General features: G+C 36.8%; 1 protein-coding gene across 3 annotated transcripts in view; it reads right to left on the bottom strand.

Annotated features, from left to right (window-relative positions):
- The window catches only part of PDLIM5 (PDZ and LIM domain 5), a 199,574-nt gene that overhangs the window by 14,212 nt on the left and 158,626 nt on the right, over window positions 1–26,736 (bottom strand). For all 3 annotated transcript variants that reach the window (XM_044680024.1, XM_044680025.1, XM_044680026.1), the window contains 4 exons: window positions 25,338–25,506; window positions 14,913–15,093; window positions 9,799–9,919; window positions 3,821–3,936 (listed from right to left, as the gene is read on the bottom strand). In XM_044680024.1, coding sequence (XP_044535959.1) covers window positions 3,821–3,936; window positions 9,799–9,919; window positions 14,913–15,093; window positions 25,338–25,506 — 587 coding nt within the window. The remainder of the gene's footprint in view (window positions 1–3,820; window positions 3,937–9,798; window positions 9,920–14,912; window positions 15,094–25,337; window positions 25,507–26,736) is intronic.

Raw genomic sequence — 26,736 nt, 5'->3', positions numbered from 1 at the left:
ACCATAATGTAATAAAAATTATACTTAACAAAAGGCAGCAAAAAGATTGGAAATTAATTAGAAACTAAACAATATTATCCTAAAGAATGGATGGGTCAAAGAACAAATAGAAATAATCAACAATTTCATCAAAGATGAATGTGCAGGCAACATATAATTTTATTTATGTGTGACATGACTTTTCTCACGACATGGGTAATATGAAATATTTATTTCATGAAAGTATGGATTTATGTCCATAATTTGGATCTCTGATAATTTATATCAGATGATTCTTCACCATGGGGAGGGAGAAGAAAAATTGAATTCTAAAATGTAAAAAAAATTTTCTGCATGTAACTGAAATTTTTTTTAATTTTAAAAATTATATCAGCAAAAAAAATATATTAGCAAATGTTTAAAAAAAAAGACATCAGGGTCAGCTAGGTGGCTTAGTGGAGAGATGAAAGTCCAGAGTTCAAATTTGGCCTTAGACATTTCCTACCTGTGTCATCCTAGGAAAGTTACTTAACCTTAATTGTCTAGCACTTAACCCTCTTCTGCTTTGGAACTAATACTTCGTATCAATTCTAAGATAGAAGGTAAGGGTTTTTTAAAAAAGACATCAGGTTTATGACAGAAAGAAAGGCAGAAAGAGAGTAGTTTGGAAAGGAGCAGAAACTCCTTAGAGAAAGGAATTTCAATATTTTTAGATCAAGGATGTTGAGTAGTTCTAAGTATAACCATACCTGAGTCTGGCTGAGATGGAGGAGAAATGAAAACAAATCATGGATGTTGATGAAGCTAATGAACTACAAGACCAACAAGTAGGAGTCAATATTATTGCATGTGTACTGAAATCCCCAATGAATAGGACAGCAGTTGGGATACAGAGAAACACTGTGAATCAGGTGGTGAACTACTTAAGAAAGGAGGTGGGTAAAAAAAGAAAGGAGAAAAATGACCTGAAGGCTGGTAGATAGATAATAAAGTGAACCTCTAAGAGGAGAGGTCACCTCCAAGGGATAATGGTAAAAGTAGCCTATGGAAGTGTCAATGAGAAATAAGAGGTACGCGTACTTATTCTTTTGGCCAAGTTCTTTTTTTCCAGGGGGCTAAGGGGCCCAAGATAAAGTGTACCTAATACTAGGGAGTAGTCAGCAATGCCAAGTTTTTCCTGAGTTGTCAGGCTAAGTGACAGGTTTCCATGACTTTGTAAGAAAGGGGAGGGAGGATGAGGTCTAACATTAAGACAAACATGTTAATAACTGAATGGAAGCTTCAGAACAGGAGCATGATGAAAGAAGAAAGCAGAGAAGGACAGGATTTGGGAAGGAGAGGGAAGATGTAGATGGAGGTGAAGGAGTAAGAAATGGGGCAGCAGAAAGGATTTCACTTAGCCTTGGCTCTGAATCAAAGGGATTGAGAAAGAAAGACAGAGTTTGTTAGCCATGTTGTTTGGACATGTCCTATTTTTTGTGACCCCACTTGGGACTTTCTTGGTAAAGATATTGGAGTTGTTTGCCATTTCCTTCTCCACCTCATTTTATGGATGAGGAGCCCAAAGCAAACAGGATAAATGCCTCAGCCAGGGCCAAAAAGAGAATAAGTGACTGAGGCTAGATTTGAACTCATGAAAATGAGTCTTACTGACTCCAAACCTATTACTCTATCCACTGCTATACCTAGCTGTCCTTGTTATCATAAGAGAATTGGTTTCCTTCCCAGTAAGTAATGGCAGGACATTGTTGATTATTTCATCCTTTGTTGATGCTGAGGCACTCGTTCAGGACCAATTTCAGGTGGCACATGAACATGGAAGGCTGGAGCATTGCTGATTTTTTCACCCTTCTTAATGAGCAATAGTAGCTCCACCCCCAGCACCAGTTTGATGGCAATACAAATTAGGGTGCTAATTTTTTAAACCTCCTCTGTGACTGAGGCTCCAGTCCTGGTGGTAGTTGATAGTTATAGAGGGCTAATGGTTGGACTTTTCTCATTCATCCTGAAAGAATATAATAAAAACAAAACATCTGAGTAGGCTACATTTAGCAGATCTTTCATTTAAAAAAATATGGGGCTATTTAAGGATTTAAAATTTTTTCATCAGTATGGAGAATATCTACTGTGGGAATTCCTTCTACCAAACATTTATAATTTATTATGATACACTGTCCAGCAACTGTCTTTCACTTATAAGTTTTAAGTAAATTATGTGTTAAAGTGACTTGCTTGGGACCACATGGATAGTAAATGCCAGAAATATGATTTGATCCCAGCCTTTCTGACTTTCAAACCTTCTAACCTTTACACTAGTAGAAACTGGGATCTCTGAGCCTGTCCACCAGCACCTAGTGACATTATTAATGTTTTATTGTATTTTTACTTATTTTATTAAATATTTCCCAATCACATTTTAATCTGATCCAGTTTGGTCTCATGTTTGGTACCTTTTGTAATGCAGGATTTCTTGCATTTACAATATTACCCTAGGCAAATCTGTCAGCTCCTGGGATGGCACCTGCCAGGCCAAGAGTTCCATTCTGCATTACACTTTACACTATAGGATATACTGTCTTTACTCTTAAAACACAGAAATATATTTCGTCTTAAGCTGAAATCTATTAACTGAATCATCCTAAATAATTGAGGAAAGGGGGGAAACCCTAAAAAAATAACAGCAATCATTAATCAACTTTACTCTCTTTTGTAGGCAAAATGTTATAGAAGGAATTGTGGGAAATCCAAAGAATGCTTAAATGATGAGGAATCCTTATTGATGAGGGAGAAGACATTAAAATACCTAATTTACACATGGTAAAAAATTAACATTATACTTTTATTATTCAAATGTAGGATGAGATCACTATGTAGGGTCTAGAAAACCCAAGATCTAGGAAGCTCTAGCTTCAAATTCTGCTTTAATGTCCTACCATACCACCACAGACCCTACTGACTATGATCCAAGGCAAATTACAATCATTACTTCCACATCACAACTTTCTCCATCTCGATTCTGATAGATCAAGGGTGGGCACAAGATGGGGGAGGGGAGGGATTTTGCACAAGTTGTAGACAACATTCAAAGGCCAAGAAATGACACGGAAAAAGTTTAGAAACTCAGAAATGCATACTTAATCCAAACTTTACAATAAGGTACTTTAAACACCCCATAAAAAAAGAAGAAAATTTAGACTTCTCTGGTATGAAGACAGGGCCAGAAAATATTATGCAGATTTTCCATATCAGGCAGTGTGCCACTTCCTTTTTCACCCCCTTCCACCACATGCGAGGGATAATTATACTGAAATTTTATAAAACTATGAATTACAAAGCAGGCCCTGACCAAACTGGTTAGGCTTGGATAGTTCTGGAGGGCTAGTCAGTACTACCTGGATCACTTACCTTCTTCTAGCCTCAGATTCTAGACTTTTAAAAATTGGAAAACAAAACCAAAAGTACAGATTTTACCTGGTTATGAGACTTTAATAAAATAATGGCTTTAAAGATCTTTATTAGCCTTTAAGTGCTATACATATATCATTATCATCATGAATGTTCTATGTCCTTGAAAGCATTAGCTTAACTGATGGGGTAAAAATGTACTTCATAATAGTAATAAACATAAACATGATCTTACTGAATACCAAATCATAGAGAAAGGTACTCAAAACTTACCAAAGTAGGGGGGAAAACTTCCTTATACTATTACCACACTTTTCAAAATAATTATAAACTCTTTCATTTAGGTTTGGAGGATTAAGAGAGGTTTCAGCTATTTTTCTCAAAAATCAGGGTTTAAACAGCAATCAATTAATTCAGGAAAAGAAGTTTGACTTACTGAACACACAAAGCATGTATCATGCCAGGTATGACCCAGAGCTTCCAGAAACAGATCTCCTGCCTCTATGGGAAATTCACATCCATGGCATATGGTACCAAAAAGAGCATAGTAATCTGTAGGGAGGAAAAGGCAGAGAGATGGAAAATCTCAAATCATTTGGAGAGGGTACTTACCCAAATTCCTTCATTCTTCATTTATCCTTTGAAAAATGCAAACAAAAAATTATATGTATGAAGTAGGCAAATACCACACAATAGGGAAGATGGATTTTCTTTTTTTGTCTACTATCCTGTGATAATTTATTAATCTGAGGAATAAAGAAACCTCTTTCTCAAAGAGGTATTGTAAAATAAACTTGTTCATTGAGTTTAAAGTGGATTCTTATGACTTTAGAGAAGCTATTTATTAAATACCATTGATTATTACTAGTTATTAAATTACCTAAATGCTAAAAACAATTAAATATCCTTTTGTTTCTAACTAATGGAGAAAAGAGAGAAGTTCAAGTGTTTTTGCTTTTTTGCTTTTGGAGGAATGAAGAAAAAACAATGTGAGGAAAAATGAGTTTTCAAAATTGTTGACCTGCAAATTGATGTTGGAAATGTTCCCTTTGTATTTCATGAGATTTTTTTAAAAAAGCATTTACATACTAAAAGAAAAGAAACTTCTTTACCAGCACCCATTATTGAAAACTAGCCATATCTATCTATTCCCTTTCTTAAGTGACCATGTCAAACTGTCTTTAGACCTGATGAGAGAAGCAAGTACGGCCAACAACAATGGTCTTTCCTCAAGTGCTGGCTTACTTTCCTGGGAGGCACTTAGATAAGTAATGAAGAGAAAGACAGTCATGGCAATCAAGATGAAATATGTCAACTATGTAAATCTTTTGAAAATCCATTTTTAAGGAGATGGTTTCTATATTTGGCATTCGTTTTAAATACACTTTTTTTTTTTAGATTTTAAACCCTTAACTTCTGTGTATTGACTTATAGGTGGAAGATTGGCAAGGGTAGGCAATGGGGGTCAAGTGACTTGCCCAGGGTCACACAGCTGGGAAGTGTCTGAGGCCGGATTTGAACCTAGGACCTCCTGTCTCTAGGCCTGGCTCTCAATCCACTGAGCTACCCAGCTGTCCCCTTAAATACACTTTTAATAGGAGTCTTGCCATCATTTCCCATGTGACTCTACTTCTGGACTTCATCATAGTCTCTATGAACTTATTCTACAAGATCACTCCACCTTGAAACTCCTACCCTGACCCTTGGACCCTCCTTCCTTTTGATTGGAGAGCTCCTTGTAGATCCTCCATTTAAAAGGGTGCTCAGGGCAGCCATCTCATCACTTCCTACCTAGTTGCATTCCTAGATTTCATCATGTTCCCATACTAGGATCTCTCCTTCTACATCCTACCTCCAAGTCTTTTTCTGTTAAATCATTAACTACTTGAGGGCTGGGACTTTTTTTTGACCTTTCTTTGTATCTCTAGTTAGCACAGTTTCTGGCACATAGAAAGCACTTGCTTTACTGACTAATATGTTTCTTCTTGGTAATACTGATTTTCCTTTATCCAGAAGTTTAATACAAATTCATATTTAATATCTCTCACCTCACTTCATCTACCAAAATGCCAAGAAATATCAACAAACTTCTTTGATAAGCACTGGCACACTTGACAATTAATGAATAGTAGATATAAGATTCCATCTTCCTGGCAATGTCAAGATTATTTAATATTAATTAAAAGTGAATTCCTAGAATTGACACATTTCACAAAGTATCTAACTTTGGTGGGGAGAAAAGGCTCTCAGTCACTGTGTCTCCCTGCTGCCAGGCTTCATGAGTGACATCCATAACTGAGTTGCTGGCTTCAGCTGGTTTGTGTCATAACTATATTGGCCTCAATTTTCTATTATTGCACTTTCCTTATAATCTTATGACTTCATGCTGAAAATTCTTAGAAAAAATATCATTTAGCTTGACAGCTTACAGTGATAAAACATTAATAAGATTTCCTTTTGAAGAAAGAAGACAGCTTAGAAAAGATTTGTCTTTGGAAAGACTAAAATAGAGTACAACATATTTTTTTCTTTCATGGAAGTTTTATTATTATTATTAGTTCACATTACTAGAAGGTTGGCCAAAAGTTGATGATTTTTTTCCTCAATGCAACAATTTATTAAGAGTTGACTTCAGAGTGGAAACACAGAAGAAAAAAACTGCTTGAACACATGGGTTGATGCGGACAGGATTGGGGATGGAGACTCGAAACGACCACACTAATGCAACTATCAATAATATGGAAATGAGTCTTGATCGATGACACGTTAAAACCAGTGGAAATGCGCGTTGGCTATGAGGGGTGGTGGTGAAGGGGGTGAAGGGGAAGTAAAAACATGAATCATGTAACCATGGAAATTTTTTCTAAAAAATAAAAAAAAAATAAAAAAATAATTAAAAAAGATTTGACTCCTAAAAGTGGCTCAGTGGATAGAAAGCCAGTGGACAAAGATGGGAAATCCTGGGTACAAATATTGACCAAGACACTTCCTAGCTATATGATCCTGGGCAAGTCACTTAACCTCAGTTGCCTACTAGTTCTGACTTCTCTTTTGTCTTGGAATGTATGCTTAGTATCAATTCTAAGACAGAAGGTAAGGATTTAAAAACAAACAAACAAACAAACAAAAAGATTTGGTACCCAATGTATGCAAGTGTTATGTTCAGACTAGTAGAGGTATCTAACACCAATTAAAGCAGGGGCCTTTGGAAATAGCATTACTTGAAATATTTCCCCCCACTTTTTGAATTCTGGTGTGAACACTCTGGTGTGAACATAAGGTAAGTATTTGGGTTCTGATCCACCTTTCCTCTTCAAAACCTTGCTCTTTTTTCAATTTTTTTTTAACCAACATTTACTAAGTAGCACTAAAGTAGGTGTTCCATGATTACAGGAAGGGACTTTAGAGACTATATAGTACAACCCCCTCAATTTACAGATAAAGAAACTGAGGACAAATGAGATTGACTTGTTCAAGGAAACACATAATAAGTATCAGAGGTAGAATTTGAACCCAAGACCTTAGACTTAAGAAGTCTCTTATATCATAATGCCTCCCATAAGTTAAAATGAATAAAATAAATCAACAGAGTAAATAAAAGAGATATGGAAACTAGGAGTTTGGGGATAGAAAAGATGAGGATGTGAGTTTTTTTGAGAAAAATTAAGGGAATGAGAGAGAAAGAGGATTTGCTATTAACCAAAAGGCTATAAGCTCTTTGATTCCAGAAGAAGAAGTATCAGGTAGCTCTCTTATTTTACTTCAGTGCTAAATGTACCTCTTGTGGAGGTATCCAGAAAAATGCTGGACTTGAAGTCAGAAAGACTTGAGTTAAATTCAGTTCCAGACACTACCTGTGTGACCCTGGACAAGTCATTTAATCAGTACTTGCCTCAGTTTCCTCAATTGTAAAATGAAGACAATCTATTGGCCATGGTAGTTATAAAGATCAAATGAAATAATATTTGTAAAGCACTCAGCATAGAATCTGGCACATAGCAAGCACTTAATAAATGCCTGTTTCCTTCCTTCATTCCTTCCTTCCTCCCTCCCACCAGCTTTGCACTCCCATTCCACGGGAGCTAAGTAGTTAGAAAGAAAGAAAGAAAGAAAGAAAGAAGGTATGAGATAGCTGGATGTAGGGTGACCTCTTAACCTTCCCACTACAGACCAATGTTTGAGCAAGCAGCTGACTGTTTCCTTAATTCAATTGGTCTGCTCTGTTGTAGTCCATTTAGATAAGCCTTTTCTAGTAGCACAGCTGCTATTTAAAAGCAGAAAAAAATAGTGTGTTGGGGTGTGTCACAGGAGTTATGAGGGCAAAATATTGATGTTTAAAGGGGTTCCTAGATATAGGTCAGAAAGACACCAGTAAGCAATGGCTTATAGAAAGTGTTTTACAATATTTGGGAGTGAAGGGGAAGTATTCAGAGCTCATGCTGAATAAGTACACTTACTGATTATGAAATAGACATATTATTAAATTCAAGCATATTAAGATAAGTTTTTCTAAGGTAATAATACTAGATAAGGCAAAGAATCTGGCTCATACTTTGTTTTAAAAAAAAAAGGAAAAAAATTCAAAACTACATTGATGGCAGCTGCTAAAACATCAGTACCATATTTACCATACACTGCAAAACCTTTCAAATTCCTAACTATTCTTTCGACACATACTGTATTAGTTTTGAGCTGAAGGAGAAAGTAAAATATGAATCTATAATCCATTCAATTGAAATGCTCAGAATGAATAGTGTTAATGTGCCCAAACCCCAGAGTGAAGTGAAGAATCATTTGTGTCCTCAGAGTTTAATATAAAAAGGAGATAAAAGAAGAAGGTAAAGATAAGAAAGCAATAAAAAATCTTAATATTGTCATTGTTCTATTTCAATTTTGCATTTCTGTAATTATATGTTTTGCACTTGCATTTGTGCAACTATATTTGCATTGATTATTTGTTTTCTTTGAAATTTTCTTTTCTTTAATTTATATCCCTAGTACAGGTTAGCATAGATAAGAATAGCAGTAAGAATAGGATAAGATAAGAATATGATTAAGACTATTTTTTTAAGGAACTATAACAATAAGATTAGGTATAGCTTTAAAATTACATAGAATAGCAAGATCTTTTATCTCTCCATATGCTCAAAGGGGGTAAACTATAAGGATATTAGAAAAAAAGTATTGTTTTTATTAGATTAAAGATAAGGAGTAGAGAAGCTGGCTTGAGGAAGAATTGGAGTTTCAAATAGAGTTGAGAGAAGTGTTAATTTCAACTGTTGGCAGTTATAACCTATTTCTATGACAGTTTCACTGGCTGGGTGTGGCATTCCAGGAAGGGGCTTCCAGCAGTGGACAGAGACACAAGCAGCTACTTTCTCTCTCAGGGCTGGAGAAGGCAACATCTTTGCCTCTCTCTAGCTTGGTCTGAGCGAAAGACTTGAAGGAGTGTAATGTTTTCTTTCCCAACTTGGGAAACAGTATTCATTTATCTGTTACTTTTTATAGATTGATTAAACTCTGAAGAGACCAAACAAAACCTGGTCTTAGGACTCAACCAACTAGCATTGGTTATCTTTATAACTTAAAAGCGAAGTTAAGAGTTATAGTGCTTAGGTTTATTTAGAATAGTATAAATTTGGTTAGTTAGATCAGGGAGGATTAGTGTAGCCTGTGAACCACAAGAGAATCGGTTCCTTGCAGGACCTGGGAGTTTATTTTGGTGGAGTTTGAATCCCTTAGAATTAGAAATCTTTTTTCCCATATATATATTTAAATAAATAGTTTTTCATAAACAAGAGTCTCTTAGGATTCCTTGTGGCTTGCATCACTTGCCTAATTTTATTTTTACAATGTGAAGAGCTTTTCAAAATGTAATAGAAATGCCAGCTATTATTAACTTTTCTAATTGAAATGAGTATACAATTAAATATAAACCATTTCTCAAGGAGATACAATGTCAAGACTTTGAATCTTGGGAATGTTTTCTTATCTTATCACATTTTACTTATAATACACACTAATAGTTTTCCTAGATGGAAAAAATACATTCGGCAGTTAAAAAGATTAAGGGGTTCTGATTAGATCTTGGCTTTTAAGTTCTAGGTTAGAAAACCCTTTTTCCCAATGTAGATTGGCACCTTCTCTGCCCCTTTTAGCTCCAAAGAGATGTTTGGAGCCTTTAAAGATTAAATAACATGTTCAAAATCATAAAACCACTAGCTGTCAAAGATAGAACTTGATTTCAGGTCTTCCTGGCTTCAAGGCTAGTTACACTGTGAAAGGTTAATGCATGAGGTGGGGAAAGTAAAATTTGAGAAACAGTTGGAATTCTTTCCAAAAACAAAGCCAACTTTTCTTCTTTAATGTATATCATGTTGAACCTCATAAGCCTGTTCTCAAGGTTTTGCTCACCTGTTTCACAGTAGGGATCACCATCTTCCAAGTGGAAAACATTGTTTCGAATGGGTTTATTGCAGGCCACACACACAAAACAGGAAACATGCCAAGTTTGTTTCAAAGCATTGATGACTTCCTGTTTCAGAAAGTGAAGAAAAAAATTCATTTACATATGAAAGAAGAGGGCAATAGGATCAATATGCAAGAGTTTGTTCTCATAATATTATTACTATTTGTACGTTTAGACGGGTAGGATGTTCTGCTACCTGAGGCAAACAAAATTGTGCCATTGACCTGGGTGCAAATAAATGGTGGTATGGGAAGTGTTCCAATCAGGTTTGGGAATTGGTAAAAGAGACAGAAGAAAAAGAACAGTTAAAACCATAGCAAGAAGCACAGAGTTCATTTCTGGTTTTTATTTTTTTATTTTATTTTTTTGTATCATCCCCCAATATATACTGCCCTGTGGAAGAGAGTAAATGGAGGGATACTCATACTGCCTTCTTCACAGGCAAGGAAAAATATGGGCATCTTTTATCATCTATGGTAGAATGTATATATTTTTCACACATACATACTAAACACTCCAGATAGTTGCTGTGCTATTTGAATACAACCCGTGCTATGAATCTTTCTTCAGAAATTATGTATTTCTTCTACCTGTACTTTGTGTCAAGTAGTGCTTTGAAGCCCTTTAGAAAACATTATATTAGGAAAAGGTTAGGGCATTATACCTAAATATCATTCCCAGAAAAAAAGGTTTCAACACAAACATTTTATCTCTCTCTATTATAGGGGATGTCACAGAGAGGTGTCCAACTCTAGCACCATATTTGTAACCCTGGGCAAGTTGTTTAAACTCTCAGGACTATAGGAAACACTCCAAGTTGCAGAGAAGGTGCTGACCTGAGTGGTAGGGGTAATTTCCTCATCTAGTAATATTCTGTACCAATGAAATTATAGGCCCAGTCCTTAATCCCCAGATGGGGCATACTGTAATCAGTATTTAGTTAGTTTTACAAATATTTAATATTGCAAAATTCAGTTTTGATCTTGCTTCCTTTGTGTTAAAAATGTCAAACTCTTCTGAAAATGGTACTAGGATATGTGGATTTGAACAAAAGAGGAACCTTGTGCTAAATATGTTCAGGACATTTAAAAAAAAGCCTGGTGGGTAACTGAATTAGGAGCAGAATATTTGGTTGGATTGCTTTGCTAGGAGATAATTTTTAATTCCCCAGGGACAATGAAAGTGGGATTCCAAGGTCCCTTTCCTTTTGCCTTGCTCTATTTGCACAGATACACAGAAAATCAGATGAAAACAAGATTTGCAAGTACACATATTTATTAAAACTTAGGGTGTCAGCCCTCACCTCTGACAATACTGGACTGCAGGGAAACTTTAGAGATTATAAAATACAGAACTGTTGATCTGTACTGGTAGAAAGAGTTTGTTATGAAAAGCTCTTTTACCCTAATAAAGTCACAGATCTAGACCACACACACAAAAAAGGTACGGCCATGAAAAAAAAGTCAATTTATCTTTTTATCTACATTTATTTGTTAAAAAATGAAAAAAAAGTTTTATTCTGATGAGTTGTGCTGATTTTTAACCCCTTTTTGTGTTAAAAAAATATTATTTGGATGACACACGTCAAAACCAGTAGAAATGTGCATTGGATATGGGGTGGGGTAGGGAAGGGGAAAGTAAAAACATGAATCATGGAATCATGGAAAAATTTTCTAAAAAAATAAAATATTTAAATCTTAAAACAAAAAAATTAAATTAAATTTAAAAATATATTATTTGACATATGTGATGGCTCTCTAGGTGAGGATGTAAGGATAGGATTTGTACAAGGGGGATAGGACAAAAGGAGCCAGAGAAGGCACTTGTGGGCAGTTGCTGACAGTTGAAACCAGGAAGAATTCTGGGAAAGGGACTCAGAAAAAGGAAGGAGAGGAGAGGTCTTCAGGAAGAGGACTAGGAAGAGGGAGGAGGAGGACAACCCAGCTCTGATCCAGTCCTGAGGGCTTCCTGAGGATCTTTCTTTGGACACTGAAACCCCGTTTCCCTGATCAAAACCATTCCATCGCATCTCACCCATCAAGACTTCAAACATCGAGTCAGCTAAGTTTTTGGACTCCATTTTGGGAGCAATCTCTTAGTCTCCTTCTCCCATTACCCAACCTTGCTGAGAGACCCCCTTTCAGTTAAAACTTAGAATTGTAGAAAAGGATAGAAACAGAAAACTAGAAATAGAAACAGAAGGAGAAGGGAGAGGAAGATGCTTAGGAGTGGGAACCCCAAAGGTTTCCCTCCTAAGTGACAGATCCCATAGAAATAGAGAAGAGGGCATCCCAAAATCCCTCTGCTCTTCACTCCTTCCCCAATCCCTGAATTGTGAATAATAAAAGCCATTCAACAGTCAGATAGCATTCCAGAATGCCTGAGAGACAACAAGGGAGAGGAGAACCACAGCTTGGTCTGGCTGCCTCCATCTTGAAGCCAGACCATCTGCTGTGAAATTAACTGATGGGGGGAAGTTTGTGTGAATCCCATCCTTCCTTATTCAGAATCAGATTGGGGTACCATCATCTTATAGGGAAACCTCACCCCCAACTCCTGTGGGGTGGCATGACCATCCATGTCACTCAGTTTCTGGATGACACCCCCTGAAAGTCTCCCAATGTATATTCGGCTCCAGTGGAGAGCTGGAAGAGAGACTCACCATACAGACTTTCTCTATCTCCCTTCTATCAAACATTCATTTACTGGCTCCTTTATTCTTACAGGGAGCAGGAGAGAGACACACACTGGGGGAAATAATGGTAATTAAAAAAAAACCTATCAACAATCATTTAAAACAAGAGAAAATGATGAAGAATAGTTAGCCAGTAAGAGTTAACTAAGTAGTATAGTTCTAAGTGTACCAGACATAGGAGTCAGGAGATACAGGTCTAAAAACTAATTTGGTCCTTACTGTTTCTGAGATCATGGTAAGGGGTCACTGATTACTCTAACTCTTTTAAGTTTTCTTTCTTCATAAATCGAGGACAAAACTAAGTGCATTCCCCACTTTACACAGTTGTGAAGAAAGTGCTATATAAAATTTGAAAATACTTATAGATACCATCATTATTATTATGGATTGTTTATGATCATAAAGCAATTTGGAGGCAATTAGCAACTAAGCAGCAATTCAGATGTAAAACAAAGTCTATAATAAATGGAGAATTGCATTTGCTTTTATGTCTGACAGAGCAACATGGGATAATAGATCGCATTATTCTAGATTCAAAAGGTAACTCCAACTCCCTAATGTGGCAGATTAGTAAAAAGAGGTGAAGAGATTTGCCCTAGGTCACATATTAGAAGAGTTGGGATTAGAAGTCCTCTTACCTAAAATTCTGTTCCTTTTTCACCTCCTCAGAATTCCTTAAGTTTCCAGGGAAGTATTTTTACTTCTGTCCTTATCCTAAATTATTTCAATAGCTGAGTAAGGTTTCTAAATTGTGCCATAATATGAATGATTTCAGTAAGAGCTAGAGAGACCTACATGAATTGATGCAGAGTGAAGTAAGCAGAACCAGGAAAACCATGTACACAGAAACAGCAATATTGTGGAATGATCAAATGTGATATTCTTAGTGACTCAGCAATGTGATGATCCAGGACAATTCTGAGGGACATATGACAAAGGATGCTATTCACTTCCAGAGAAAGAACTACTGGAGTCAGAATGCAGATCAAAGCATGCAATCTTTCAATTGTTTATTTGGGTTTAAGAGGTTTTGATTTTATAAGATTATTCACTATAAAAATGAACAATATGGAAATGTGTTTTATGTGATAAAACATATGTAACCTAGATTGAATTGCTTGCCAGCTCTTGGATGAGGGAGGGAAGGAGGGAAGGAAATAATTTGGCGCATATAACTTTGGTAAACTTATGTGGAAATTTGTTATTACATGTAATTGGTAAAAAATTAAATTAAAAAATAATAACAAATAAATTATGTCATAATGACTTGGGTTATATCTTCAGAGCGAGGTCTGAGACCTTTTCTATAGGTACAGATAATACACTTCCTTCTACCAGAAACCAATTTAGTAGATGTAATTTAGTTGACTATTTCATTAGGTTTCACTACTAAGTAATGCAAATCTGCCCCCTAGTTAGTGAGATAGGACTATATTCTTTTAAAAAGCATAATAATTCAGCAAAGGCAGAGGAATCTGATTTCTAGGAACCCTGCTGGAAAAATTCCCATGATACAAAATTGGTTTCCAGAACAAACAGGCCACTGCTGTTTCTTTCTCTTGCTTCCAGAAAGACATATACTACTCCATAGACAACAGCACAAGTGCCCAGACTCTGACCTCAAAATCCAGTTTTAAAAATTCCAAAAGAAAACAATAACACCTATTTAGAGTAAACTGTGATTAATTCATCTGCCCCAAATTTACTCTTTCAGCAAAATGTGTGGTTTTATTTTTTTCTGTCAAAAGCTTATTTCCATTACCTACTTGGTCTCATAAAATTAAAGTTATATTTTAAAATATTATGTGTGAGTTCAAAAAATACATCATCTATATGGTTCATATTTTTTGAATGTTTCATGAGGTCCTACAGTTGAACCCTAACAGGTAGAAAAAAAAACCCTGGTCTTAAAAGAAGGCTGGAATTTAATTAAAACAGTAAAGGTGTCAATGCTGAGAACTATTGTGTGTGTGGTCTGATTCAACTCAATCTAGGCTACCTCTCTCTTCTTAAGCAAGCAGCATACCAGGAAGGCAGCCCACCCAGGTCCCTGAGAATCCACAGTAAATTATTTTTGCCTGGTGGCCTAGCTTTTCCACCAGCCAAACAGGAAAACAGCAAGATGAAACCACAGGCTGCCTACCTATCCTCCTGAGTTTCATAAGGCTGTATCTGGTTGGCAGGCGGGGTGGTGGGGGGAAGGGGACAGCTCAGTTCTGCTCCCCCTCCAACAGTGACAAAGAGATTAGAGCATAAAATAGGAAGGAAAGGACAGAGAAGGAGTCTTACCATTGTAGCTCCAAACAGAACTGCCCCTGCTGGAACCCACAAAAACACATGCTCTAAAAAGGTTCCTCAACTTACTCCCAGGATCTTCCTTTGGCAGCGCCCACATTCAGGAGCAAAGAATTTCTCATAGCACAGCTCACAGTACAATGCTCCCTTCTCCTCCACAAATCCAATGTAAGCCATGGTGTTTTTGCAGTGGGCACAGTTAAACTCTTCTGGATGCCAGGATTTGCCCAGTGCCACTAGGAAAGGTCCTCTGTCAAAAGAAATAATTCCAGTTTTCCTTAGAAATATAAAGTTTATGTTAGCACAATATTTGGAGTTTTATCATAGTATATTTGAGACTTAATAGTTCAGGTTGGATCTTTCTGCAACACTTTCCTTGGAACCCCAGGGAGTTTCTTAGAATTCCATTACTATTATAGGTGAAGAAATGAAAATTTGAAAGGGTAAGCTAGACACCCATGGTCATGCAGCTAATAAGGACAAGTACAAAGATTAGAATTAGTGAATTAGTGGCACATATTCGAAGTCCAGTCTGATTACTCCATGCGAGACTAACTTATGTCCAACATACAGAAGCTCTCAGTTTATGAGGAGCGAAGAATAGATAGGACAGTTAAAGGCCAATGCTGAGGGTTTTTTTTCTCTTTCTCAGAGAACATGTATGTTGTTACAGACTTTATTGATGAAATGAGACAATTTGGCTAAAAATTAAGACAGTGTCTGCCTGAAAGGAATTCCCCATACTACATATTTGCATTGTTTTATCTGGAAGGATGGAATTTGTGCAAAGGGGGATGGAACAGAAGGAGCCAGAGAAGGAGTGACTGACAGTTAGTGACAGTTGGGGACAGTTAAGACCAGAGGAATTCTGGAAGGGCTCTGGAGGAGGAAGGAGAGAGGAGGTCTTCTGGCAGAGGTTCTTGGAGGAAGGAGAAGTTCTGAGGAGGATATCCCAGCTCGGATCCAGTCCTGAGGGTTTCCTGTGGATCTTTCTATGGACACTGAAACCCTGATTCCATGGTCAAAGACTCCATCGCATCTCACCCAGCAAGACTTCAACCATAGAGTCTGCAAAGTGTTTGGACTCCATTTTGGGAGTGATTTCTTAGGCTCCTTCTCCCATTACCCAACCTTGCTGAGAGACCCCCTTTCAGTTAAAACTTAGAATTGTAGAAAAGGATAGAAACAGAAAACTAGAAATAGAAACAGAAGGAGAAGGGGGAGGAAGAAGCTTAGGAGTAGGAACCCCAAAGGTTTCCTTCCTAAGTGACAGACCCCATAGAAATAGAGAAGAGGGCATCCCCAAATCCCTCTGCCCTTCACTCCTTCCCCAATCCTTGAATTGTGAATAATAAAAGCCATTCATTATTCAGATAGCATTCCAGAGTGCCTGAGAGATGAGGGTGAGGGGGAATCACAGCCTGGTCTAGCTGCCTCCATCTTGGAGCCAGACCACCCGCTGTGACATTGACTGACCTCAGGGGAGGCTTGTGTGAACCCTGCCCTCATTCAAAATCAGATTGGGTCACCCATACCTCATCTTATAGGGAAGCCTCACCCCCAACTCCTGTGGGGGTGGCACGACCATCCAAGGTCACCCAGTTTAGGGGTGACACTCCCTCAAAGTCTCCTGCAGTGCATATTCGGCCTGAGGGGAGAGCTAGAAGAGAGACACACTTCATAGACTCTCTCTATCCCCCTTCTATCATAACATTGGTTACTGGCTCTTATTATTCTTATATATCTGTGTCTACTGAAAAAAGCCTGTTTAAACAATACTTGCTATTTTCAATAATAATAATTATTATTAACATTTACATAGCTCTTACTATATGCCGGTCACTGTGCTAAGGTTGAGAGCTTTATAATTATTATTCCATTTGATCCTCACAATCACTCTGAAAGGTAGGTGAGAGGTAGGATAACTATTGTTATCCCCACTTTATAGATGAAGAAACTGAGGATTTTGCTAAGGATGCAAATAAAATGTGATCTAATCTATGTTGTTGTATAGAATGATTGGCACAAGACCTGTATTCGGGTTCTGGCTTTGCCAAAGGCTGTAAGAACTTGAAGCAACTTACTTTACCTCTGGGAGACTGACTGAATTTTTCCCCTTCCTCAAATTATTTCAAAACACATTTCTCAGGTTTATTAAACAACCATCTCATCCCAAAACAAATACTTAAACCCTAAAGGACACAGTCCATTAACCACTCTGAGGTATTCTGACTTATTCCTAGCCACTATGAAAGGGGCCTGATCTAATTTTAAAAGAAATGTCCTTTGCTGCACATTTGTTTCAAAGGAACAAATGTTTCAAGGAGGTTTTATGCCATTAGGCATGATACAGTCACAAACTGATAAGACGGTTTAGTTTGCTTAACAAGAATCCATTAGATAGCCATATCTGGGCATCAGGACCACAGGGATGAACCACTGTAAGCCTCTATAATGTACTTTTCCTGCAGCTGTATCTATCATACCTTGCACATCTGATGGAGGGTCTTTATCTCTGAGGTACTTTTACATTTATTACGTAATTTGTCCATACAACATTCCTGTGAGATAGACCAGGGCCGTTATTACAAATCTGATTTTACAGGCAAGGAGACCAAAACACAGAGAAGCTGTATAATCTGCCCAACATCAATGTCAGGGCCTGAGTTGGGACTAGAGCCTGGGGAGCCTGATAGCTAGCCTATTATTGCTCTATCCACTTGGTTAGGCTGATTTTGAACTTAATACCAACAATTAGAATTGGCTTAATGACCATGAGGCGTTGGACAGGTTAGAAGCAATAGACACCTGACTTCTGGGAAGATGATTTAGTGGCCCAGACACAGAAATAGGCATTAAGATTTCATGTCATTTTTCCATTTGGGGATTAAAAAATTAACTTTTTACTTCCTTCCTTTTTCAAAAAACAACTAAGCTCTCCTGACCCTGCTCTTTATCCAAATGCCTTTCAAAGAATGAAATTCAAATGCCATGGTTTCTTAAAATGAAAAAATATTTTAAATCCATCCCTTCCATCTTAGAGATAGTAATATGTACTCGTTCCAAGGTAGATGAGTGGCAAGGGTTAGGAAACTGGGGTTAAGTGACTTGCCCAAGGTCACAGAGGTAGAAAGTGTCTGGGGTCAGATTTAAACCTGGAACCTCCTGTCTCTAGGCCTAGTTCTTAATCCAATGAGCCACCTAACTGCCCCCAAGTGGCATAAAGTTTAAACGTAAGACTTAGAAAATGTACCTGATTTGAATCTCACCAAAGTGGGATGAATGAAGAAGATCATCTTTCAAATGATCTTGCATGAACGTCAAAAGGCAAGGAGAAAGTGGATGGGGAAAGGGACAATTGTAGAAATTCTCACTTCCATTGACATTCCTATTGACCTAGAGAGTTGCACTCTATAAAACTACATTTCATTAGACTCTGTTTCTAAGGCAGTTAAAGTTTTTCCATTAATTCTGATTAGTAGAAAAAGATTTTGAGAGGGAATGGGAGTAAACAGCTTTTTGAAAACTGCTACTGCATCTTTAAGAACTAATTGTGAAATGTTCTCCACTACTACCCAAGTCCAGATTCCTTCAGGCATGGTGGCAGTACTCCCAGTGATGTGCTCGGATGCCTTCTAGTCCCCGGGTCCAGGCATATTTCCCTATCAGGGCCCTTTCAGTTATGTATAGATTAAAAAATACAAACCCTTACATATAACAAAGTGCTCTCTTCTTCACTGTGTCAGCACAGACTAATTTACAGCCTCATTAACACAGTACTGACACTGAAGGGGTTCATATAATTCCAGATAGGATTAAGTTTCCCTTTGCCTGCACAAGAATAATAGGCGTGGATATCTACAAAGTGTAAGGAGGCATTCGACTACCTCCAACAATGTTGTGCACCCTATGAGTTCTCAATTAAACACTTGTTGACTGACAAATGGAGAGAGGGGAAGGAGTGCCAACATCTGGTTCAGTGAACTTAAGGAAGGCTGAAGGACTACAAAACCAGGTTTCTTACCAGGATCCTTCTTTACCCCGCCCCAAGTAATCTTATGATAAAAATGGCAGACAGGGCAGAGACATCAAGGGAGGAATACAGTGAAATAGCAAAGGCTAAAAAGAATGAAGTCAGAAAAATGAAAGAAGGAATTGGGGTACAGAAGCAAGGGTGTGTACTTTTAAAATTTTGCCTATCACTGATTCATGGGAGAGGAAAAATAATTCAAGGCTTCATAAGTATAACAACTATTTATTCTGAGGGAGCAAGAAATGAAGGGCGTTCTCCTCATCACTCTCCCTTTTTTAAAGCTTGGAAATATTTTTATTCTTCTTATGCCATCAAATTATACCTTACAAAGACAAAATCTCATTTATACAGGAGCTACTAAACTCAACCTAAGCACTCTATATTTTTAACCATGTTAAAAGTATCTTTTGTTTTTCTGTTACTATTTTTTATATGTAACAATAATATAATACACTTGATTTGTTGTAAATATGTAATAAATATGCTTAGGGGAAACAGATTCTCACATTAGCTATATCCAAAAATCTATGACTCATTCTTTTTATCTCCCTCTCTCTTGCCCTTTCCTCCTTCCCAAGAAGGCAGGTAATATGATATTGGTTGTACCTATTTATTTCATGTTGTAAAATAAAACCCCAAATTCAGAACTTTTTTCAATTCATAAAACAAATAATAAAAACCATGTCCTTCAGTTCAATAAACTGGGTTCACACTCAACAGTGTTTTCCCATGTCTATATATAGGAAGATGGGATAAAGTGAAAGGTGGGAGGTCCCTAGGCCTTTTGACCCTCATATTACCTTTAGCTGGTCTAGAGACAAATACCACAAAAGAGGCACCCTTTTTCTTTTTGGTGTGAAAATATCATAATTTCCAAAGCTGCCATTTGTGATATCCAAAAAGTCTGAGATGTTATTCCATGGAGGAATATTATTCTTTCTTTTTTTTATATTTTTATTTTTATTTTGAATATTTTCCCATAGTTACATGTTTCATATTCTTTCCCTCTCCCCAAACCTTCCTAACCCCCCTTAGCCGATGCATAATTCCACTGGGTTTTACATTTATCATTGGGAATATCATTCTTTCATACCCTTCCCAATCAGGAAATTTAAAAATTTTTCCCTTTGAAAAACAAGAGTGAATTTCAGAAATTCCTGCATTTTCAAACTTGAGGTAGGAAGCAAAATACTTTTCATAAACAGTACAGGAAATGTTTGTTAATAGTTCAATCTACAGTGTTGCATTAAAAAAAATGTTTTCAGCAAAAACATGTTGAAATGGGCTCCTTTCTCAGCTCTGACTCTTAGAATCCCTAGTTTGCCTGAAAACTGTTCAAACACCTTCTTTTATGAGATTTTTTCCCCTGATTCTCCCCAGTTGTAAGCACCTGACCACCTCTTACCCTGTTATCTTGCATTTGCTTTATATATATGTACATATAAATATATACATAAAATATAAAGATTTTTACATGTAAATATATAAAAAATAAATATATTTATATATGGATGTGTCCTGCAATAGAACAGAATCTTCTTGAAGGCAGGGACTGTTAAATTTTATTTTTATATCCCCAATTCTACCCACAGTGCCTGGCACATAGCAGGGGCTAAATAAATGCTTGTCAAAAGAGAAGATTATGAGATATATACAGAACAAAGGGATGAAGACAGAAAGAAAATGAGATTGGGGGAGGGAACTGCAGTAGGTCAGTGAGATATATAAACACAATACATAAGCAAAAAGAGACAACAAAGACAGACCAGAAATATATCTTTTTTTTTTGAAATAAAAAAACAAAATCCTAGTTATGAAAGGTTTGGAATGCTAAGGATTGGTAAAATTCATTCTTCCTTATTCTCAAAGGACAAAAACTCTAAGTTTCAGTTTGGGAAGATGAAGGAAATTACAAAGAAAAACATTTCTGCTGAATCACACCTCTGCCTTTTAGGAAATTTCACAAATGACAATTACGGAAATTTCCACATTTTCACAACACAAATTAAAATATATGGCCTCATTTCTTTATATTTGCCTCTAAGCCAGAAGAAATTAACAGAGGAGGCAAAGGATCTTGGGTTAAAGACCTTTTACTATGACCAGCCCCCATATAGAGAATAAATAGAAATAGAAACTTGTTTCTAAAATGCACCTGTGCATTTTGGTGCAAAATGGCACTAAATGAGAAAAATCAAGTCTAGAATGCCTCATGTTTAAAGTTTACAAAGGGCTTCCCTCATAACTTTATAAAGCAAGTAGTACAAATTCTATCACTCCCATTTTGTAGGTGAAGTACTTTACAAAAGGAGAAGTCACCTGGCTAAGTTCACTAAGTTCCAGAGCTAAGTTCAACCCAAGTCTCCTCTCCCCAAACCCAGATTTCCTTTCCCTCTACCAGACCCACTAATTCATTTCTGTATTCCTTTGCTGACTGAGGTTATGCCTACAAAATACCAGTTAGTCAAATGATATTTAAAAATACTTTTGTGAAATCAGTCATACCAGTTTCTTGGTTCTTAGATCAAAATAGAGAATGACTGAATTAACTGATTTTTTTTTTTTTTTGCTTTGATGTCACCTAGATACATGCAAGCTGTATGGGAACAGAGTTGAGGTTAAAAAAACAAAAACCACACCATTTATAAGAAGAAATCAAAGTATATTGAAGCTACACCTCTTCTTTCTCCTGTAAAACTATAAAGTGGAGTTGGAATATTTCTGGCAACTATATGTAAAAATGTTTAATAGACTTTAATGAAGTTAAATTCTACTGCCAAGCAAATCAATTTTCATTTGGACCGAACTCTTCAGGTGTAAGCAAAATATATTCCAGGACACATTCATTTGATTTACTAGATTTTCTCTTTTATATTAGGGTCTCTCCTCCTTTCCTATCTGTCCTCCAAAGTGTTACATATAATCATATTCTGAAAATACAGTTCTGACCATACCGTTCCTCTGCTCAAAACTCCTCATAGGCTTCCTATGTCTGTAGGGGCATTTGCAGCCCTTCAAAACCTGGTTTCTATCTTATACTGTTACTTGTTTCCTTCAAGATTCAACTTGGATGACACTCTCCCTAATTCCCTTTGGAATAACATTGTAATTTATTGCAAAGACAATGTAGTCCCTTCCCATACATCCCTTCAGTAGAGTATAAGCTCTTGTTCCTAAAACCTACCATAAATGCTTAACTTAAATACTTGTTGATTTCAAGCCACCAGTGAATTTAGGCACTAATCTGGGATAAGAAAGGATGACTATGCTATAACAATTAAACTTAAGAAGTCTCAGTAGGGGGGCAGCTGTGTAGCTCAGTGGATTGGAAGCCAGGCCTAGAGACAGGAGGTCCTAGGTTCAAATCTGGCCTCAGACACTTCCTGGCTGTGTGACCCTGGGCAAGTCACTTGACCCCCATTGCCTACCCTTACCACTCTTCTGCCTTGGAGCCAATACACAGTATTTTTAAAGAGTCTTAGTCGGTTCTCTTCTAAAACATCCCTATACGCTGCTTGAAAAAAAAAAAAAAACAACTCACAAAACAACTACAAGGCAAGTTTATGCCATACAACTCAAGAGAAAGTTTTTCAATATAGCAAGGAAAAAAACCCCAACTTTTTAATAGGCTACCCCTTGCAAAAAACTAAACAAAATATTTTAAGGAGGCAATCAGTTAGTGCCAAAACCTGAGTGACTGAATTTTGAGGTTTTTCAAAACCTTTATTTTTATAGCTTCATTGGAAAAATAAATTTTACTTTGCTATCTGATGTCAATAGGTTTTTCACTGTTTTGAAATCATCACCAAGTATTAATTTTAACAGTATAAATTAAAGCATCATCAAATGCAGCAAATATTGTCAGAGTTTGCCAGCCCACAGTATCACATGCCACAGCTGTGACTGTAGAGAGAGTGCATGAGAGAATGTCACCTGAGCTAACTTTTCTATGTAATGCTAACACTGGAGGGGTTACACACCATAATTATGTTCTTATGAACTCTGAACTTACTCTAATCTTCTCAAACTGCTGTAAGGTCTGAGCAGACCAGATGAAGGTAGTCTATTAATTAGCGTTATGTGATCCTGACAACAGCTAATCCCCCTTCCTAAAACCTCCTGAGCACATGAAGCTTTGATGCTCAACTGATAGCAAATGTGTGGATAAAGCAAGGCAAGATAAAACATAATAGATAGTGACTGAGCCATAAGGAGAGGCCAGGTATATTGTAAATGTTGGCGATTTGCTAGTTATGTTTGCATGAAAATTGCTTTCTGGACTAGCCTTGAATTTTAAAGCACATGTCAAACCATTTCAGGTACTTTTCCTACTCTCTCACTAAATTAGCTTAACTGATATAGAGGTTAGCTAATTATCTATCTATCTATCTAGTCCATGATAAATAAATTTGACTCCTTGTCAAAAGAATTGGTTAGTACACAAACAATACCACTGACAACTTGATACCTTTTTCTCCTTAACAGGTGTTTCTTCTCCAGGACTTTTGTAACTGAGCACTGGAGCCCAGATAAGCCTCACCAACACTAAATACCCCCCAAGACTTAAAAATGCTCCTACAGGGCAGCTAGATGGCTCAAAAGAATCAGGCCTAGAGATAAAAGGTCTTGGGTTCAAATCTGACTTCAGATACTTCCTAGCTACGTGAGTCACTTAATCTCATCTGCCTAACCCTTACCTAAACTCTTCTGCCTTGAAACCAATGATTTTATTCTGCATAAAACACAAAATTATGGCAACAAGTAAAAAGGCTGAAAAACCTTGCTTGGTTTGTGACATTAAGAGAAATCAGTATTTCAATGTTCTTTAACACCCTAATTTAAAACTAAAGAAAGTAAAGTAGAAAACAGGAAAAAAAACCAAACCCTAAAGTATTTACAACATTTTAAAGATGTTTTCTTTAAGACCTCATTTTATTCAAACTGCACATACGTGAAGTCGAGTGTACATGATTGGCAATTGAAAAAATGGAGAAAAATTTAAAGTAACTAAAATTTTAAAAAGGAAAATATGGTAAAATAAAAATTCTTAATTATGTACTAAATCCATGCCATTTTCCCAAGTGGCATAAAGCCTCACAGTGGTTCACCCAATCATGCTCATTCTTGCTCTGAGAATCACCAGGATGAGTCATGGCATTGTTTTGTGCCAAACATTAACTCATGCATCAATCTTTGTCTGGAGTTCTTACTAGTAACAAGTCCTGTCTACTTGAGAGCAGGGTTTCTTTTTGTTCCATTAACACTATTTATTAATTAATAATAGCCTCAAAGGACAAGAGTAGTGATGTTAGTAGCTCCGATAAGCCTAAGGAAACTTGTAAAGTATCTAGGTATGTTCATATAAGAAGTACTTATTAAAGATGGGGTTCACTATTATGCATGATTAACTTATGTAAAGGGTCTTGGAATGTATTGGCCACGCAAAACAAGGTGCTACTTTAGTGTAAAAGGCTTCTCCCTTGAATGTCCTTTGACCTTGTTCAATGGTCATTCTAGTCTCATCCTAGAACCCCTGGGCAGCTCTAGGACCAAGTATACATCTTTCTCCACGATAGGGCAAAATCAAAGCAATGTTGAGATGAAGGACACAAGATAAATAATACTTTTACCTTTATTTTCTTTCCTAACTGTTATGTCCTTATCTTTGTCCTAAGTTTTCAGACATTGAAATAAACTTGCAAAATTAATATTCCTAGTTTTAAATATACATTAGTTGGTCTTTTACATATGCCTATCTATGAAAGGTAATCTATCACCAAAGACCTCTGGAAAAGTACACACACATACAATGAATAAAGAGACTGATTTACTTGCCTTTCTTTCCTGTCTAATAAAAAGACTGCATATCCCTGAAATACAATAGGAGAGAAAGACAGCATGGAATACGAACTATAGTTGGCCTTGGAGGAAAGATGGATGTGTTCAAGCCCCACCTATGAAATCTACTGGCTATCTTCCCCTGGGCAAATCACTTAGCTTTTCAGAGACTCTAGGTAAATCTCTAAGACAATAAGTTGAAGAATAGATACCAACCTAAATTAGTAGAGGGAGTTTCCCCAACAGGACACTGATTTTTATTTTTTTGACCAATGAAATAATAGGTACGATCAGAAAAAAAAAAACCCAAGCAAATGTCCCTTAAGTAGCTCCTCACTATAAAAAGCTTGAAATGCCCTGGCAGGTCAGACTATGTCCAAATGCCTTCCTTGACATTTAAGAACTTCCACAATCTGGTCCCCTCTCCATTTCCAATCTTAACACCCAGATGTTCCCTACATGAAATCTCTCTTTCAGTTGGCAAAACAGCAGCTGGCACAGAGAAACAGTCCAGGGCTTTTAGCATCATCATAATCTGTGATAACAAGATAATTCTAGTTGTTGTAAAGAAGCTAAAACCATCACTGATGTGCTAGAGGACATTGATAAAAATGAATACGAACCTGATAACCTGGTTACACTGGGCACACATTGGAGTGCGTTTGCCTGCTGGGATGTGCTCGGCTCTCTGCACGAAGGTGTCTTGTTCATTTAGCTGAGGCTGGGCTGGGCTGGTTGGTGCAGTGGCTCCAGATGTGGTAATATTGTTTGAGATCCTTCCAGTTGATGGAGCTTAGGAATAAAAATTAAGAAAACACCATTAGGAAAATCTTGTTCTGTATTCTACATAGCACCTACATTAAAAAAAAAATCATTAGAGGGTAGAGAATGATATATTTGTTGTAGGGTCTATCTATCCTGCAGTATTGACTATTGGCCCATCTCATACTTACACATATGACATGGTAAACAAATTTCCACATATAAATGCTTACTTTTTACTACATCTACAGTGTTTTTAGGCATCTTGAACCTGCCTCAGGAGAGCTGAGTTGTCAGAAATTCCGTCCAGGAACAAAATGGCACTTTTCCCCCTTTTACTTAAAGCCCTTTATGAGCTGACAGATAAATGTGTGCAGGAGTGAGCCCCAAGAACTGAGAATTTCTCAGAGTTCAGCTCAGGCTATAAAAGAAAGCTTCTATCTCTGGTAGAACAGGCCCAGTCATGGGGGTAAAATCAGACTCTTCCCACCCACTTCCCAACCTGACTACTTTTCTTCTTCCTTTGCCCCATCAACCCTCTGTAATACTTTAAAATCATACCTTTACTTCCATACTAATAATTACTGACAAAGAACCTCAGGGAAGCAAAAAAAAAAAAAAAAAAAGGTAAGATGTCACTGCGTTAGGTGAGACATTTCTTAAAGCAGATGGCTGGAAAATCAACCCTGGTGTTCCTCCCTGAAAATTGGAAGTATCCAGTGTCCTTGAATCCTCCTGAAGACCAAGATGGCTATAAAGAATCCTTCAACATTTTATTCTAATAATTTGAGTTTTGTGCATAAATAATGATTTAGCACAAAAATGACTCATGCTGTAAGTAAACTAGTTTGATCAATTTCCTTTTCAATTAAAAAAAATTCTTTAGATCAAGAAGACAGCATTAGTTTAACATCCCAAAGGCAGCATTGGCCCACATTAAATGCTATCCTCTAATTACAACATAGCATTACTACATTGGTCTGAGATGGCTTATATGAAAAGAAACTCAAAAGTACAGAATAATCACAACTTTTGGAACTAGAAAGGCCTCAGAGATCACATGGTTCATTCTCTTTGTTCAAGCAGATAAGCTGGTATTCTGATTTAAGATGAGCAGCAATTGTAATATTCAATGGTTATATAACTTTGCTCAAGCAACACTGTAATATCTTGTGGGAAGAGGACTAAAAGTCAAGTCTTACCTCCTAAATACAAATTTATTTCTACTCTGCATGCAGGGACTTATTCCTTTTTCTATTA

This window comes from Gracilinanus agilis, chromosome 6 (assembly GCF_016433145.1).
Source record: "Gracilinanus agilis isolate LMUSP501 chromosome 6, AgileGrace, whole genome shotgun sequence".
NCBI classification, from domain to species: Eukaryota; Metazoa; Chordata; class Mammalia; order Didelphimorphia; family Didelphidae; genus Gracilinanus; species Gracilinanus agilis.
The sequence above is the reverse complement of the archived record's forward strand: the minus strand, read 5'-3'. Positions and strand labels throughout refer to the sequence as shown.